At 53.3% G+C, this 18272-nt stretch overlaps 1 protein-coding gene across 3 annotated transcripts; it reads left to right on the top strand.

The window, feature by feature from the left end:
• Positions 1–1074: 1074 nt before the first annotated feature.
• On the top strand, positions 1075–9294 carry SLC30A3 (solute carrier family 30 member 3). 3 transcript variants are annotated; one of them, XM_065927221.1, is made up of 8 exons: positions 1075–1315; positions 4757–4938; positions 5537–5683; positions 5780–5933; positions 6625–6823; positions 7052–7157; positions 7455–7538; positions 8440–9294. In XM_065927221.1, exons 1-8 carry the CDS (start codon positions 1221–1223, stop codon positions 8586–8588), a joined length of 1116 nt encoding a protein of 371 aa, XP_065783293.1. In that variant the 5' UTR covers positions 1075–1220; the 3' UTR covers positions 8589–9294. The 3 variants fall into 3 exon arrangements, with proteins under 3 accessions (XP_065783293.1, XP_065783290.1, XP_065783291.1); XM_065927218.1 differs by having other exon boundaries at positions 7404–7538; positions 8440–9291; XM_065927219.1 differs by lacking the exon at positions 1075–1315 and adding an exon at positions 3916–4024 and having other exon boundaries at positions 7404–7538; positions 8440–9291.
• Positions 9295–18272: the final 8978 nt, after the last annotated feature.

Genomic DNA, 18272 nt, shown 5'->3' with positions numbered 1-18272 from the left:
TGACCACTGAGAGGTGGCGCGCTCTTCCTTCTGGCTACCCCAGCCTCTGAGCGACACAACTGCGGCCAGTCTCTCCGTCCAGTCGCCCGTGCGACACCCTGACCGGGGAGGGAGAGAGGATGGGGCTCCAGTTCCAGTCCTTTATGCACTGGTCGCATGACTTTGGACACCTCTTCCTCTGGGACTCAGTTTACTCATCTGAAAAAATAGGGATAATAACTGACTGAAGGAGAGTTGGAAACTTTTTGTCACCCCATGTCTCTGTATAAAAATAATCATGAGCGGTACAGTGTTTGGCAGCAGACTTTGCTCGCGAATTCCGACCTCACATGCTTCACAAGGGGTGTCGGGCCAGAGTCCCTGGACTTCTCCCCGATTTGCCATACTGCTCACCCCACGTCCTTTTTCTAGTTCTCTCCTCCACACCTGTTTCTGCCTCCGTGTGTGGGGAGCTGGGGCCACGAGGTGACGGATGGCGGAGAGAGGGGTTGAGATGCCCTCTGGTGGACCTGCACAAGTCGGTGTTCCTTGGGCAAAGATTGGTTGAGAGGTCCCCAAACTTGAAAGTGAAAGTCGCTTAGTAGTGTCTGACTCTTTGTGACCCCATGGACTCTAGCCTACCTGGCTCCTCTGTCCATGGGATTCTCCAGGCAAGGATGCTGGAGTGGGTAGCTTGTCCCTCCTCCAGGGGAATCTTCCCAACCAAGGGGTCGAACCCAGGTCTCCCGCCTTGCATGCAGATTCTTTAGTATCTGAGCCATCAAGGAAGCCCCCCAAGCTTGAGGAGCTCCGTTTAGGACTGGTGGTCGGGGCTAGGGCGGGGCTAGTCAACCTAGGGGCGGGGCTATGGAGATTAGCATTCTCTAGAACAGGGTCGGGGCGCAGAGCACTCCCGCCGCCCCACCTGGCTCTGGCGCCGGGAAATAGAGCCATGCCTATGGGGACAGGGCCCCGAAGGCGGGGCTTAGGCGTGGGGGAAGAGGCTGGGGAGCCTGGAGGCGGGGCTTGGGGAGCTCGCCCCACGCGGGGCGGGGCTCCGGCAGCCGCGGGAGCCGCAGTTCGGAATCCCAGCGCCACAGCCGCCGCAGTTGCCTTCACTCTGGTGGCCCCGCGGCCCTGCGGGGAGTCTGGGGGGTCGGCCCGCCGCTAAGACTTGGCGCGGGGCCCGCCACGCCTCTTCCTCCCTCGGTGGGGCCTAGACGGTCGGGGGCCGCGGAGAAATGGAGCCGTCTCCCACCACGGGGGGCTCGGAGACCACTCGCCTGGTGGGCCCCCGAGACCGCGGCGGCGCTGGTGGCGGCCTGCGTTTGAAGAGGTAGGACCGATCTGGGTCGACCCTCGGCCGAGGAGGGGCGCTACCCTTCTGCTTTCCGTCTATTTCGTTGTCTCTCTCGGCCGGCTGGCCTTCCCAGCGCACCGCGACCCCCTTGGCTTCGTGGCGGCCGGGCTCTGCCTCTCTAGCCGCGCAGACGCCCCCAGCTCGCACAGCCAACCCCGGCCCCCGCAGGTGGACACCCCACTCTGGCTCCTGTCGGCCACCCTCCTCCCAGTCCCGAGAAACTGCTCCCAGGCCCGTCCCCCCAAGTCCCGAGCGACTGCCCCTCCGTCGGGCCGGAGTCCGTTCCAGGAACCCCGATGTACCCATTGCTCCGGGGGCCCTGCAGTGGGAGCACCTCAGAGTCCCATCTGCAGGCCCCTGGCCCTATCCTCCGAGCGCCCGGGTTCGGGGAGCCGCCTCCTGCTGTGGACACCGGGCCGAGGATGGGCCCGGGCTCCGCAGCGGGTCTTGCCGGCTCCTGGGAGGGAGGGGGGGCGGGAGGCCGCGGGGAAGCGAGGGGGCGGTAAGGAAGGAGCAGGTGCGGTCTGGGCGGCGGGGGTATTCCCGGCTCCGCACAGACGGGGCCGGGGGCGGCGAGGTGTGAAATGAGGCGCGCCGAGCAGTCGGGACAGCGGGCCGGGGGCGGCCGGAGAACCGCCTCCGCGTCCCGCCGGCTCCGTCCGCCTTGTCCCTCCGAGCGGCCGCGCTGGGCCCTCCCTGGTCACCTCCGCCGGCCTTTTTGTCTGTTGGCCCACCGTCCTCTTATCTCGGGAATTTGACAGAGTCTCCGGCCTTTTCTCTTTCCTCATCTCTCCTTTTCCCTCCCAACCCGTGTCCCTTTGTCTCTGATGCGGTGCCTCTGTGTGTTTCTCGCTCCTTCCCAGGGTGGAGGCCTTAAACCTGGATGGGTGGGCGAGTGGATGAGCAGAAGGGAGGGAAGACCCCCTTCTGAATCCCTCCCACGGAGGACGGCAGTTGTGGGAGCTCCAGCCGTGGCCCTAGCATGTCTTCACATCCCTTTTGACTCTGCTTCAAGACAGTCTCCCCCCTCTACCTTTCCCCTCTACCCCACTCAATATTATTTTTCGCTTGTCTGGGGTTTCAGAGGGCCAGGGAGAGAGAATTGTCTTTCCTTCTCTCTAAACAGCAGGTAGCCCCACCACCACCCACACACCAACAATGAGGCGTCTTTAGTGCCCAGTTAATGCCAAACAAAAGGGAGCAGCCTGTTGATGGCTGACTACCTTGATGCCTGGCTGCACTGTGTCTTCCGGGGCCAGGAAGGGCATCTTGCCCACTGCCCCAAAGCCACTCACCCTCTGTTTGCTCTTCAGACCCGCATCTCTGACTCCCAGTTTCACCTCATTCTCATATGACCATTAGTCACCAAATCCTGCAGTATTTTCTGAAAGAGGTTCTTCCCTCCCTACCTGCCCCTCCTCTAAAATTCTGCGCAGGGAGCCTCCGGCCTGGTCTGCTCTGGACCACTCCATCTCCTCTCCTCTCCTCCTCCCAGACTAATGCATCAGCAAGGTCATTCATCTCATGGCTCAGGAAAGATCAAATCAATCAGCGCATCTCCCTTTATGTCCCTTTGAGCCCATCACTTTCCTCCTCAGTCCTTCTCTTGGTTCCTCATACTTAAGCTCCAAGCTGCATATCTTGTCATTGTCATTCCACATGTCTGGAGCCCCATTGTTTACCTCTGTGAGGTTCTCCTTGTTCCCATTAGAGCTGGTCACTCCTTCCCCTGTGATCTGAAGTCCTTTGTTCATAACCCTTCTGGCCCCAGCTTCTCCTTGCAGAGTAAGTCACTTGTGACACATGTCTCCCACCAGCCTGAGCTTCAGTACATGTACACTGCCCGGTATATCTTGTTGAAGAATGAGGACAGATTTCAAAGCCACCCTCATCTCCTGTCTCCTCTGGAAACACACCTGTATCATACCCATCTAGATTCTAAGTCTTAGAAGGGGATTCCAAGAAGTTAATCTACCTGCCAGCCCTCCACTTTTCCCTAGAAGCACCAAATGTGCCCTCTCCTCCCTACCACCTAAATTCACCCATTGGCAGAGCTTTCCTCAATCAGAAGACCCCCAGGCACCCCTCCCCACTTTACTACCGGGATTGCCTTTCTGTCATCTGGAGCCTTCATCTTCTTCTCAAGGTTTTTCTTGTCACACCTCCATAGAATTCACAGGACTGTACTTTTCTACTTAGGTCCTTTATGCTGTAGAAGGTTCTATTCTCCATCCCTACCCACCCACCCCCCAGACTTTAGGTTGGGTGGTATCAGGGTTGAGAATTAGGCCAGAGTGGACCGAAAATTCAGTCAGTCGAAGCTCAGCCTCTCACATCCCCATGTGATGCTAGAGGTGAGGTCCCCCGCCAAGACCCGTTCACGGATCCAGGGAGGCTTACAGTCCTGTGCAGTTAAGGCGGCCTCTGCTGGGTGCTTATGGTCCCACAGGTCCAGCTAATGCATGACAGGCTCCCAACCCAGCTCTTGCTGCTGCCACCCCAGCCACAGCAGTCTGCACTGTCTCCTCCCCATGACAACCCAGCTCTGGAATCTGGCCAGTAATTCTCCGTGCCAAGAACTTCAGACTTTTTGGGTCCCCACATTCTACTCCTCTCTTAAAGGGCCACATTCAGCTGCATGTCTAGAAAGGGAAGTGGAAGAACCAGGAATGGAGGCTCCCGGAGGTAGGTCCAGAAGGAGGCCAGGTCTGAGCCCCACCCGGCACTTTCACACCACTTCCCCATCGTACTGCCTTCACCGGCATATGCACCTCCTCTTTGTCAAAAGCCTCTCCATCTGCCCAGGCCCTTCTCAGAGCCTCCTTCGGTTGTTTCCCTCATTAGAGTTTTGTTTGTCCTCATTAGAGTCAATGTATCCCACTGTCTGAGCCCTGATAGCACTTTGTTTTAGCTGCTCTAAGGCAATAGCTACCTTCTAAAACATCTCACAGTACTTAGGTAGACATTTGTCTTGTTCACCAAAGGCTCCCAGAGATTAGAAAGGATACCCAGTTCATTTGTATTCCTCGTAATGCCTATCATAATGATTTGGTTGGAGTCGAATCTCAGCTCAACCACTAACTAGCTGTGTGGCCTCCATAAGTTCCCTCCCTCTCCGAGCCTCGTACGTGTAATTCCTTAGTAAGAGGTAGACTCTAAGGTGCTTTCCTTTGTGCTGTGAGACTCTACAGCTCTGTATATGAAAGGAAAAGGGAGGCTGCGATCTGAGTCGTCCGTTTAGCCCCCCTCTCTCCTGTGGCCCTCTGTCTACAAGGCTCCTGGTTTTGACCAGGACTTGGAAAAGGAGAGATGGGACATCTGATGAAGGTAATCTAGGGGACCCAGGACCTGGGAGTGAGGAAGGAGCAGGCGAGCCCTTGAGCCAGGCCCCAGATTGAACTGCATTGCCTGCCTCAGTCTCTTCACAGAGGCCCCTGAGCCCCTCCCTGAGGAGCCCAAACCCGTGGAGATGTCCTTCCACCACTGCCACCGGGACCCGCTGCCACAGCCTGGTCTCACCCCGGAGAGGATGCAGGCGCAGAGGCAGCTGTGCACCGCCTGTGCTGTGTGCTGTGTCTTCATGGCTGGGGAGGTGGTTGGTAAGTTAGAGAGCATCTCCTCCAACTCCATCCTCAGGACGCCTGCCTAAGTTCCTGGGGGGAGATGCAGACAAGATGGGGTTGGCTGGGACAGGGGAGCCAGGTGCCCAGGACTCAGGAAGTAGGAGAGGGTGAGGGACAGGCAGTACCAGGGGGACTCAGGACTGCTTATCAGTACAAACGGGCCCTTTAAAAAGCCTATTTTCTTCTTATTAAAACATGTTATTGTTGGGACTTCTCTGGTGGTCCAGTGGCTAAGACTCCATGCTCCCAATGCAGGGGCCCTGGGCTCAATCCCTGTCAGGGAACCAGAGCCCACATGTTGCAGCTAAAGTTCCCGCATGCCACAACAAAAGATGGAAGATCCTGCGTGCTGCCACTAAGACCTGGTGCAGCTGAATGTTTTAAAATAATCTGTTATTGTAGAAAAACTAGAAAATGCGAATGAGTGAAAAGAAGATGTGTGATCCCATCACCAGAGAAAAACCACCATTCACATTTTGGTATATGTCCCTCCCAATCTCTTTTCCATGCCTCCACACGCACAGCATGATATTTGCTTAATGGAACCAGATGATACGTCACTTCACCCTTGCAGGTGGGTACTTGGCGCACAGCCTGGCCATTATGACTGACGCGGCCCACCTGTTGGCAGACGTGGGCAGCATGATGGGCAGCCTCTTCTCCCTCTGGCTCTCTACCCGTCCAGCCACCCGCACCATGACCTTTGGCTGGCACCGCTCAGGTAAGGCGCCTGCATGGCCTGAGGACCCTTCGACCTGGTCAGAAGGTACCTCTCAGGGTCCTGGGCCGTTCTCTGACAGCTTGTCTCCCCCTGCAGAGACTCTGGGGGCTCTGGCCTCTGTGGTCTCCCTCTGGATGGTCACTGGCATCCTCCTGTACCTGGCCTTCATCCGCCTGCTGCACAGCGACTACCACATCGAGGGGGGTGCCATGCTGCTGACCGCCAGCATCGCGGTCTGTGCCAATCTGCTGTACGTTCCAGTATGGAGCAGGCACCATGTCGGAGGCGGGGCGAGGGGCCCTCCTGCAGGCTGGGAGAGCAGGCTCTCTCCGCCCAGCAGACCCACAGCACATGCACACAATTCTCGCCTTGCCGCCTTGGGGATGTCTGAGAAGGGGCTGGGGTGGAGACCTAAAATTCAGGGTCAATAGACTTGATTAAAGGCCTGCTGGGTACTGGCCCCTCTGCTGGGGACCATCATCAATGTTGTCCCATTTAAAGCACACTACCACCCCTACGAGGTAGGTGGTGTCACCCCTGGCATTCAGTTAATGAGAGATGGTCAAATGGTTAGGATTCCAGCTCTCATGGATAAGAGCCTGGGGTTTGATACCCATTCGGGGCGCTGAGATTCTGCAAGCTGTGTGGTGTGGCCAAAACAAATAACGAGAGGTGATAAGGGGCCTTGCCTGCCCAGGGCACATATCAATTTCAGTAGCAGGACCAAGATCTGAATCTACATCTCTAGTACCAAGTATTCCTCCCTCCAGGCAGCTCTGTTTGTCTCTCTTGGACAGTATTGCTTTCTTCTGGGGACTGGGGAAATAGGGAGAAAACAGGTGGAGAAAGGGCTCCAGGGAGGTGAGAGGAGGGGGCGTGGAAGTGGGTGAAGGAGGCTGGGAGCAGGCCACCTGGGCTGAGCTGCTCTGCTTCCCCCTCAGAATGGCTTTTGTGCTGCACCAGGCTGGGCCTCCCCACAGCCACGGGTCTAGGGGGGCAGAGTATGCACCGCTGGAGGAGGGGTCCGGGGAGTCCTTGCCCCTGGGGAACACCAGCGTCCGGGCGGCCTTTGTGCACGTGCTGGGAGACCTCCTGCAGAGCCTTGGGGTGCTGATTGCCTCCATCCTCATTTACTTCAAGGTACCATGTGTGCAAGCCTGCCCCAACCTTCCGCTTGCCTCTCTACACCCCAGCCCTGCCTTCCCTGGGTCCCCATCCCCACCCTATTCCCCCTCCCAGCTCCATAGGACCCCTAGCCCAGGGTTATGGTACCTTTCCCCTCTCAGGTCCTGTTTATCCAGGGTGCCCCCAGATCGTCCCCTGAAAGTTTCCTGATTCCCAGGCTCTTAGGGCTCTCTTTCTCTGCAGCCTCAGTACAAAGCAGCTGACCCCATCAGCACCTTCCTCTTCTCCATCTGTGCCCTTGGATCCACAGCTCCCACCCTGCGAGATGTTCTCCGTGTCCTCATGGAAGGTGAGTCCGATGATGCTGCTTCCCTGCATCCCCCGCACCGGGCCCTCCCTGACTCCACTCCAGGACTAGGCGCCCCTCTTTCCTCTGAAGAGTGTGTGGGGAGAAGGCTTATTGCTGGAAGGAGGATTCAGGGATGGGGTGAACTGTGGGGATCTACAGGGTGAGTGATACAGGATGGGGAGGTGGAGTCCTGACCTCTGGGCAGGAGCAGCTTTGGCAGTAAGGCGTGGTGGGTGCTACTTGCAGGGACTCCCCGAAGTGTGAGCTTTGAACCTGTGCGGGATACCTTGTTGTCAGTGCCGGGAGTCCGGGCAACCCATGAGCTGCACCTGTGGTCCCTGACGTTCACGCACTACGTTGCCTCCGCACACCTGGCCATTGGTGAGTCACACTAGCCCCAGCCAGTTACTTCCCAGAAACATTTCTCCTTTCCCCTCCCACCCTCCAAACATAGGAAGCTGGTCTGAATTACTGGGACTGTTCCTGTCTCTCTGGCTTTCTCGACCTCTAGCTCTGTCTTTCATATCCCTCTCTCTCATGCATGTTGGAGCCCTAGACAGGGTGTTCTGGGGGAGGTTTCACCCTCTTTAAAGTAGTACAGGGCACCAGCAACCCTTTAAAAGATCACTGGTACCCACAGGTCTAAGTGATGGGGCATATCGAGGTATATTGTGGCTCCTCCGCTCCACATAACTTTTAAAAATGATGATTATGAAGACTGTATGGCAACTAGGAAAAATGTTTATGGTATAATGCTAAGAGAGAAAGCTGAATATAAAATTATAGCCACATTATGATTCAACTATTTAAAATATATAGGGTGACTCACAAGCTGACAAAGGATTTTTGAGTTTCTTCCAGATGCAAGAAGCAATCAGAGACTTGCAATTTGGATGCCAAAAATATTATACTCTGTAGGATATTTGATGGTAACTCTAGAGGGACAATGGGAACAGAATATTTGACATCTGGATCATTGTGGAAAATCGGGTGGTGTGGCTGCTAAAATACACAGCTGTACACTGACACCCAAAGAGAAGAAGCGAATAGCAAAATAAGAACAGTTTAGCCTGTTAGCCTAGTCAGTTAGGGATGAGTCTCCCCAACCTTTTCTTTGAACAGTTGTACACTGTTTGTACAACAGAGAAAATAAAGCTCCCATTCAATCCTGGCTTTCATGCCATGCAAAACCCCTGGGTCCCCCTTCACCCATCCTTATCTGGACCCCAGTCTGGCTCCCCACTCCCCTGGGAGCTCGCTGCTTCTTATCACTACCCTGCAGACTCCACGGCTGACCCCGAAGCTGTCCTAGCTGAAGCTACATCCCGGCTCCACTCCCGGTTTGGATTCTCCAGCTGCACCCTGCAGGTTGAGCAATACCAGCCTGAGATGGCCCAGTGCCTGCGCTGCCAGGAGCCCCCCCAAGCCTGAGCCCCGGCCCCAGCCTCACCCCACTGCCAGGCCCAGGCTCTGCCCTGGACTCTCCTGCCTCCCTGCTCACGGAGAAGGGACGGAGCTGGGCCCGCACCCTTCCCCTCTCCCCTGCTTCCACCTGCCCCCCCAGCCCCAGTGGGCAAGACCAAAGTGTATGTGTCGGGGAGTGGGCCAGAGTCAGGCTGGCCAGGGAAATCAGTGCAGTGGCGGTGTCTCGGGAGTAGAAGTCCTGTGGTCCCCACTCCCCATGGTCTGGGGAATCCCCAGTGTCCTTTCTGTGCAGTTCATGTGTCTGCGTGGCAGCCTGGCTGGCTGGGGGCATCTGCCTGTCTGTGTGCTGTCCGTGTGCCTATGCCTGGGGGAGGTCAGCAGGGGCCCCCTCCCCACGTGGCCCTCGCTCTGTCTATGCAGGAGCCCCAAAGCCCGCACTTTGTCCACATGTCCTAGCCCTGTGGTTCTGTGTCTGTGTGTGTTTCTTGGTGCTGTGGCCTGTGTGTCTCTGTGCCTTGCGTGGCTGTGCTGTGATCTTTATGAGTCTGCACCATCCGTGTGTCCATGTGGGATTCTGTCTGTCCATCCTTCCGTTGGTGCTGTGCCCTCGGCTGTCCCAGAGAGAGGGAGACTCTGCCGAAGCTCCGCCAATAAACTTGTGTCAACTGCACCTCTCAGCCCTGTGCTGACTCCTTGGGATGGGGACGTAGAATTGGTCATCTGGGAACTGAGGGAATCCCTCGGCCAGAGTGACCTTGCACATTCCCCCTGCCCCCTTCCCAGCCCCTCTACCCTCAAAGATCTGTTGCAACATCGTGTAGGCTGAAACCCACCAGTCTCTTTACTACCTTCCCCTACTTGGCAGCATGGAGTCTGGGTCCTTGACACAGGGGGACACCAACACATTCTGGGCTTGGTTGTAGGAGAAAGCCAGATGGCGAGGGGCCAGGAGATCCCAGAGAGTCATTCTGACAGGGATGGCTCATGGGCCAGAAGCTGTGGCTGTGTGCAGGAGTGATTGGACCACAGTGCTGACCTGGCTGTGTGCTCAAGCTATGGGAGGTGCTGGGGAGCAGCCCCCAGTCCTGGCTGCCCCAACTCTGACTCCCAGCAACCAACTGGAGTCCAGGTTTTACGCCGGGGACCCCAAGGACCTCTTTCATCATTACCCTCCCTTTGCCTTAAGAATCACGTATTTTGACAGATTTGACCTTAAAAGTCTCATTAAGGGATTGTTCATTTTCGCTTTAAGAAAAAAAATCAAACTCTGTACTTTGATTTTGGCTCTAGTGCAAGAGTCTACTAGCCTTCCCATCCCAAGTTGATATAAATTCTAACCTGCAGCAGAGACCTGGAGCAATTTCATTAGCCCATGCATATTTCTCCAAGGCTTCTCCCCCACAATGGAAATATCTTTATTATTAAGTTCTCCTGATTTTTCACAATCATGAAAGCAATACATGTTTGCTTTAAAAACCTATCAAAAGAGGGTCTTCCCCAATGGTCCAGTGGTTAGGACTCTGCACGCACAATGCAGGATGCACAGGTTCCGTCCCTGGCTGGGGAACTAAGATCCCACAACCCACGTGACCCAGTCCAAAATCACAACCTATCAGAGTAAAATGTATAAAGTGAATGATTCCCCTAAAGTCTTACTCCCAGAGAGAATGGCTATTCACAGTTTGGAGTCCACTCACATTTTCTCATCTTGTACAAAAACATAAAAGGATCACTTTATAGTGAGAATATGTAACCTGCTCCTGTGATTCAGCTGTCCCTCTGGGTGCATCTTTCCAGGTCAGTACACAGAGATTTCATCACTCATTTTTAAGGTGTGGCCTTTGGACCCATTGAAGATAGGCCTCTGCACTCTGCTCCCCAGCTGGGGGCCTTGGACCAGGCTGGGTGAGTTGTTCGCTGCCGGCCGGCTGGCCTGAGTCGAGCTCGGGAGGATGGGCCGGCAGTCCATCACACGCGGCGCCAAGACTGCCCCAGCTGCAGTCTATGCTTTGCTAGTTCCTGATACTTTCTCATTTTACGACTCATTGACTATAGGCCCCAAGTGACAGGATGGGGGCGGGGAAGAGGGAGGAAATGAAGAGCGGAGAAAACGAGGACTAGATTTTTACACTAGGAACAGCCTTAAACGGCAGCCCTGCCCTATATGTACCAGGCTGTGTCCCCTTGCAGGGGAGGGGACAAACCTCACACAGCAAGCAGTCCATCTCAGTCCCCCACCCATCCATCCCTGCAAAACGAGGAAGAGGAAACAGAGGCTCAGAGAGGGAATGGGACTTCCACAAGGTCACCCAGCAAGTAACCAGGGCAGGTGCAGAGCCTGGGCTCTCGCTCGCTCCCATCCAGGCCCTTGGAAGCTCTCGCCCAGTTGAGTTTCTCAGCAAAACTCTTGCCCACTCCCCCCTAGCAACCTGCTGCCGCTGGCTCACCCATCCTGGCACTCTGCCCTCAGATCCCTTGATTCTGCCTCAGTCTTCTGCTCATACTCTGGTCACTGGTAACCCCACTGCATTTCAGCTTTCCTAATTACTAAAAGAGGGGTGATGTGACGTTGTGGGTGTGAGTGTGCCTGGTATAAAGAGGGCACAGAGAAAAGGGTTACCTTTCGTGTGGAATCTGAGAATCAGGGGAGGGATTTCAGGGCAAAGAGTGACCTGGCATGCTGATAGTGGGGACAGGAGCCCATATTTATTGAGCTTATACTTGGCGCCAGGCACTGCGAGGCAGAAAGTGTGATCTGTGCTTTACAGATGGAGAAACTGAGGCTGACCCTGCCCATGCAGCTAGTCACGGTCAGAGTTGAGTCAAATTCAGCGCTGGCTGCAATAAGTCCCCAGCCTTTTTCCACACTGCTCTGCCTTTCCACCCCCCTCCTCCAGGCGTTGCTCTGTCAAGGACAGGGAAGGACAGAAGAATCAGGAGCATTTGCCCATTTGTAGGGCACTCCCAAGGGAGTCCAGGAAATCCTTATCTGCAGGAGCTGCCTGTCCTCCCGATTATCTCCCCAACCCACCTCTCCACTAGCTTACCCAGCAGGCCCATGTCCTTCCTCTATGATAAAAATGAATGGTGGAGGGAGAGGTGAGGAGAAAGGGCTGGGGAGGGGCGGTGACCAAGGGGAGGCTTGAGGAAGAGCAAAGCAGAGGAGGGCTCATCCGTCAGCCCAGCCCTGGCAGCTCTTTACACGGCTGGTTAATAATACCGGGGGAGGAGAGGGGAGAGGGCCCCTCTGGAGGCCCAGAGGGACCAGGAACAAGGGAGAACCAGAGGAATAGGAGGTGGGCGGAGGGTCAGAGTGCAGTTGTAGGAGAGTTCGAGAGAAGTCAAGGAGCTAGAAGGAAAAACCAGAGTAGGAGGTGGTGGGTTGAAGGGCCTCCTGCTTCGGAGACATGAGGGGAATGTGGGGGGCAGGGCGGGATCGGGGCAGTTCGGCTGGCCCTGCCCTCCTCACAGACCACTCACCTGGGGACAGCTGGACCAGCTGATTGCAGGTGGGACCAGGCCTTCCTGTCTGAGGGGCAAGGGCTGAGGACTCAGGGAGCAGAGGGCAGCCTGTCTGTGGCCAAGAGCAAGCTCAGAGTGATAAAGTGGTGTCCTCCTCCCTCCAGGGGCCCTGCTGCCCCTTTTGGCACTTCCCTAAGATGTGGGCCCATCCTAGTTGCCTTGAGCCACGCTGTCTGTAACAAAAGGGGGAGCAGCATCCCCCTGCGGCCTGTGGTAGCAGTCCAGGCAGCCGGAAGATTCTGGAGGGACTGGCAGGATCTCAAGTCATGCTGGGAAGACCCCCTGCCCCTCTTCCTGGCAGATTCCCCCACCTTTGTGGGGAACCACTTAGGGAGTTCCTTTGATGGTTTTTTAGGGGATTTTTGGGGTTTGCTTTTTTTTTTTTGGCCACACCATGCAGCTTGCTGGATCTTAGTTCCCCAACCAGGAATGGAATCTGGTCCCAGTAGTGAAAACGCCAAGTCCTAACCACTAGGCCACCCAGGGAATTCCCTACAGAATTTCTTTTATACTTGAAAGACTTTTCCTCCCTAACTGTGAGAGCTCCCTGGGCCTCCCTGTCCTGGCTCTGAACCCCCAGACCATCTCCCTGAGCACCTGGTCAACACCTTCCAAAGGGTGCTGGGCAGTTTCCAAGTGCCCGTGGAGCAGAGCCCGGGGCTACACATGCAGCCCTGGTCTCAAAGGCTCCCACAAAGTGGGTCCTGTTGGCGGGTCAGGTGAGAGAGAGTTGGGTGGGGAGCATGGGGAGGAGGAGGGGCCCAGTGTGGCTAGAGCCTGAGTCCCACACCTGCAGCTGCACACCCCACCCTCCCTCTGCCCCAGCCCTCCTCCCTCTGCCCTCTGGCTATAGCATCTGCAGCCCCTTGTGTGGGTGGTGCTCACTCAGATGACAAGTCTCCTCTTGTCTGGGCTGAACTTCTGCACCTGGCACCAACCTAGAGGCCATGGTAGCCACCCTGGGCCACCCTCACACCTCACCCATGGGCTATTCCTGGCTTCTCCTCATGAGCTGGAACTCCCAGTCCTTCTGTTACCAAGCTCCTACTGACTCACTGCACAACAGGCCAATAAAATTGAGAAATGAATTGTTGGGTCAGGAAACAGCGACTTTCTTCAGAAAGGCAGAAGACTGAGAAGATGGTGGACTGGTGTCCCAAAGAACCATCACTCTGGAGTTAGAATTGAGGCCGTGTTTATTGTCTATGGCTGTGCTGGATGGGGTGTGGGGTCTTAGCTCCTTGAAGGGCTAAGACCCATGCCTATCCCTTGTGTTGACCGCTAGACTGCCAGAGAAGTCCCTCAGGCTTCTTCTGTCCTAAAAGGGGAGAACACGTGGTTGGTTGTTACAGACCTCTTGGTGCTGGAATCTTTTGTTCTTGGCAGCTGTTTAGGTAGGTCTGGTCACAATGTTCCTATAAACCTCCAACAAGACAAATATTATTCTCTCTTCTACAACTTTTTATCTCTGTGTGAATGGAAAAGTGTTAAACTTTTAAAGATCAGAACCTTGGGACTATCCTGTATATTTTAGGCTATAGGCAACCTTCTTAATTTGTAGCAAAGGTAATGTGTGTGTATTAGTCGCTCAGTGGTGTCTGACTCTTTGTGAGTCCATGAACTGTAGCCCACCAGGCTTCTCTGTCCATGGAATTCTCCAGGCAAGAATATTGGAGTGGGTTGCTATGCCCTTCTCCAGGGGATCTTCCGGACCCAGGGATTGAACCCAGGTCTCCCACATTGCAGACAGATTCTTTACGGTTTGAGCTACCCAGGAAGCCCCCGAAGCAAAGGTAATAGTAATAAATAAATAAATAAATAAATAAAATTAAAACAAGCAAACAACAACCCAGATCCTTCTGGAAGATTTTATGGTTAATTCCTAAGTTAATTCTCCTCACAATTGGAGAAAAGTGCAACAGCCTCTGCCATCCTAGCCTAGAGCTATGCTCCTGCGGAAGACTGCAGACTCTGGGTGTGGATGGGTTTCCTTTCTTAAAGGAAAACAAAACAAAAAAATCTTCCCAGACTAGAACACGAAAGCTCTGTGTAGGTGATCTCCAGGTGCACCCCTTTTGAGTTTTCCTCTCTACTCTGGTACCGTGCTCATAGCACCTGGTCCCAGGGTTTACTGCCTGACTTTCTCTGACCCAAACAGTCAGAGCATCCATTTCCATTCTCTGATTCCCTTTGGCTCAACCAAGACAGGCTATAAATTTTAACAGGACTGTCGCCAAAAAGCCTAGGGAGGAATGAAAGGGAACCAAATCCAGGAAATAAAAGACAGCTAGAGCTTCCCAAAATAAGCAGGTTTCAGACATTAACAATAGCAAACTTGCCTTTTCCCTGACCTTGGAGTCTGCCCAGAGATCACTCCTGGCTCCCTTCCATCTCGCCCACCTGCTGCACCAGAGCAGGGTGAGATCTGGACCTGGTTGCACAGGATTTCTGAGAAGGGTGGCAAGGGGCTGAGGTTGCCTGGTAGATTGATAACAACCCCTGAGGGAAGGCACTGCTTTCCTCGTGTTCGTCTTCCCAGCACCAAGCTCACGGCCTGGCACCTCATAGACTCTCAGTAACAACTGCTGGGAAGGAATGAACGATCGATGGAAGGAGGGGGAAGGAATGGGCGTGGGGTCAATACAAAGCCAGCAAAGTGCCCTCTTAGTCCCCAGGCAGGCCCCCATCCCTGGCTCAGCAAGCCCATGCCTTATAGGCTGACTCCACAGGGCAAATTTGCAGCACAATTTTGTTGTTGTTCCATAGCTAAGTTTTGTCCAACTGTTTGCAACCCCATGGACTGCAGCACTCCAGGCTTCTGGGTCCTTCATCATCTCCAGGAGTTTGCTCAAACTCATGTCCATTGAGTGGGTGAGTCCTCTGCCACCTCCTTCTCCTCAGTGAGAAGAGGAGGGAGTGGCAGAGGATGGTAAACAATCCTTATCTCCCCCTTCTCCTGTGGTGGTAACTAATCAGGTGACTTCAAGGAGGAAGTAATTGATATTTCTAGAAAGGGTCTTCCAGGGTGGGTGGGGTGCCATGGCCCAGCCTGGACACTGCCTCCCCCCAGCCCTACCACAAACTCATTGTGTCTAGCTTCCCCCTGAACCCAAGGGGATGACCCATTAATTAATCTCCTGAGGATCCATCACAACTTTCCCAACCTTTTCTAGACTTTCAGGTTCTAATTCCAACATCTTTTATTCTTTGGCAAACAACCTCAGCTTCTAAGCCAGTCCCTCACCAAGCCCATGAACTTGGTGTCTCACCTTCCCACAGAGCATCAGAGTAATAACTCGTGATTAAGTCTGTGCCTCAGATTTCATTCTCTGTAGTCTCCTGCAGAATCTGATCCTGTCCATATCTCTTTGCATGCCTCACATGCCTGAAATCCTGGGCCTCTCTGAGAGCTTTCTCCTGAGTTCTTCTCCACCCTTTCTGAGATTCAGATTTTAGCTGATTGCTTTTGCTCCCATTCTTTTGGTGAACTAATACAGAGGCACATATTTAAAGAGTTTTCATTACCTTTATGTTGATGATTCTGTCATCAACAAATGTTACTTAAGCACCAACTATGTGCTCAATGCTTTACTAGGTGCTTGGTGCTTGGGGTATATTAGTGAGTAACATCCCTGTTCTCACGTATGTGTGTGCACTCAGTCATGTCCACTCTGTGACACCACAGACTGTAGCCTGCCAGGCTCTTCTGTCCATGGAATTTTCCAGGCAAGAATACTAGAGTGGGTTGCCATTTCCTACTCCAGGGAATCTTCCTGACCCAGGGATTGAACCTACATCTCTTGCTACTCCTGCATTGGAAGGCAAATTCTTTACCACTATACCACCTGAGAAGCCTGCTGTTATGTTATCACATATAAATATCACAGTTGACCTCTGTTGCACTTAATCCAATTTCCTAGCTTTGTTATGGATGTGACATCTCCATATTTATGTCCCACAGCAGCTGAACAGTATTGTGCCCAAGCAGAATTCACCTGTCCCCACTCTAAGCTGGCTCCCTGTCTACACCCATCCCTGTTCTCCCAATCCCAAGATGCTGCAACAACATCCTAACTGGATTTCCTGATGATGGAATGGCTCCTACCCCCATCTCTTCCAGGTGCTGCCTCCAGACTAGTCTTTCTAATGCACTCCTTCTCAGCCCTGCACCATCGCCAGCACTGTCCCCCACAGTCCACAGGATACTGTTACAGAATTACAGACGTGTATCAATGGGCTTCCCCTGTGACTCAGATGGAAAAGAATCTGCTTGTAATGCGGGAGACCGAGGTTTGATCCCTGGGTTAGGATCAGGATTCCCTGAAGGGAATGGCAACCTATTTCAGTATTCTGGCTTGGAGAATTCCATGGACAGAGAAACCTGTTGGGCTACAGTCCATGGGATCACAAAGAGTCTGATATAGCTGAGTGGCTGTCACTTCACTTCACCAATGCTACACTTCAACTTGCAATCCTCATGTCACTGGGAGCTTCCAACTCTACCCTTTCAACTTGCAGCCTTAGGGGCACTGACTGACTTGTCCAGGGTTGCAGGTCATTAGTGAAAAGTGGCAGGAACAGGATGAAGATGGTCTAAGTGGAATACCTATTATGAGAGGATTTCCTTCTTCACTGCAATAGGGAAGAGTTGGGGGAAATGATTTTGCAAGGAAAAAAGGGACTACATTAGGTTAGACCTGTTTTTCACAGAGGTATGTATTTAGAGAGTTCATCCAAGATTAAGTGTAAGTAAAAAGGAATGCTAATATTTGTAAAGTGTTAGAATAGTGTTTGGCACATAACTAGAGCCATGTTAACTTTTTTTTTTTTTTTTAAGATCAAATCACTTAAGAATCTCAGGAGGAAAGGAGACTAAGAAACTTCATTTTTTAAAGCTTTATATGGTTAATGCTAATCACCTGAAGCACATGAAGTTGCTTCTTAATGGACATGAAACAGGCTCAAGCATGAGTGTTCTGTTTAAAGGTTTGTTTTTGTTTCTTACTGATAGCCTCTTTTAATTTCCCAGTGTCATAAGAGCTCCTTTCTGGTTGGAGGGGGAAAGACGTGTATTCAGCTTTGAGCTGAACCTCCACCACTTAGCGCTGAGTGGAATGTGTGTGCCCCTTGGCAGCAAACACTGCTGCTACTGAGGATGAGCTGCACTGAGTCGTGGGAATCTGTGTGTGACAGAGTCCCAGATACTTGGGAAAATAACCTCTGATTTGTCCGAATAGCCTATGAAGAGTAACTGAAGTTCTCGAAAGGAGTAGAAGCATTCTAAATGGATACTCTCCTTTCCAACCAAGCAGGTCCTCCAGGTACCCGAGGGAGAACTCGTCAGGGTCAGGGGTTTGAAGAGCCTGGGAAGGGTTAACATTAGGGGGACTGGAGACAGCTCAGTGCCCCAGACAGATGGCGTTATATCCAGTCCCATCCTTCTTCAAACAGTGCCCATGGCTATAAACTCCTATTTCTGTGGGAATCTACCTGCAGACCTCTCAGTGTGGCTCATCAGACTCTCGACTCTTGACAGTACAGAGGAGAAAGGTTCTGCTGGGTCCAGTACATTCTCTGCCCGTGCTGCAGACACTGAACTGCCACTGCTACATTCAAGAAAGTAAGATTCTTCACCCTCCTCCCATCCACCTGCCAAAGCTTGCCCCTCCTCAGGAACCAGCCCGAACCCCAGCTCTGTGGGCCTTTCTGACTCCAGGACACCTGGGCTGGTCTCTCTTCTGAGAACCAGCTTGCCACACATGCCTTAGAGTTATTCTCTGGGAGTTTAGATTTGTGTGACTTGTCTCTCCTATTGCCTTTGGATGCCCTGGAAGCCTGAAATAACTTTTTCCTTTTTATTAGAAAAGTGGGTTTGAAGTCAAGTGGTCCTGATACATGACTACAAGCCATGTGACTTTGGTCAAGCCACCTTTTCTAAGCATGTCTGCATCTGTAAATGGTTGGAAGTTTAGCATAGGATTAAATGAGAAGGTGGAAAAATTCCTGCTTGTGCTAAGTTTCCAAAAAATGAGTTCTGTCTCTGTTTCCCATCTCTGAAACTTGCTAACAGCTCTTTTCCCAAAGCAGGTTCTTCCTGAACATTAGAGCAGTTTGGACCATCATGTGCCAATTCAATCTGTAGAAGTCATTGGATGCTTCACTATCAAA

Source organism: Muntiacus reevesi, chromosome 3 (genome assembly GCF_963930625.1).
Source record: "Muntiacus reevesi chromosome 3, mMunRee1.1, whole genome shotgun sequence".
Lineage (NCBI taxonomy): Eukaryota > Metazoa > Chordata > Mammalia > Artiodactyla > Cervidae > Muntiacus > Muntiacus reevesi.
This window is presented reverse-complemented; position numbering and strand designations above follow the sequence as displayed.

Coding starts and splice junctions, on each gene's coding strand:
- SLC30A3 (XM_065927218.1), top strand. CDS start 1,221: ATGGAGCCGTCTCCCACCACGGGGGGCTCGGAGACCACTCGCCTGGTG. Junction 4,939..5,536: donor CATGGCTGGGGAGGTGGTTG/GTAAGTTAGAGA, acceptor TCACCCTTGCAG/GTGGGTACTTGGCGCACAGC. Junction 5,934..6,624: donor GCGGTCTGTGCCAATCTGCT/GTACGTTCCAGT, acceptor CTTCCCCCTCAG/AATGGCTTTTGTGCTGCACC.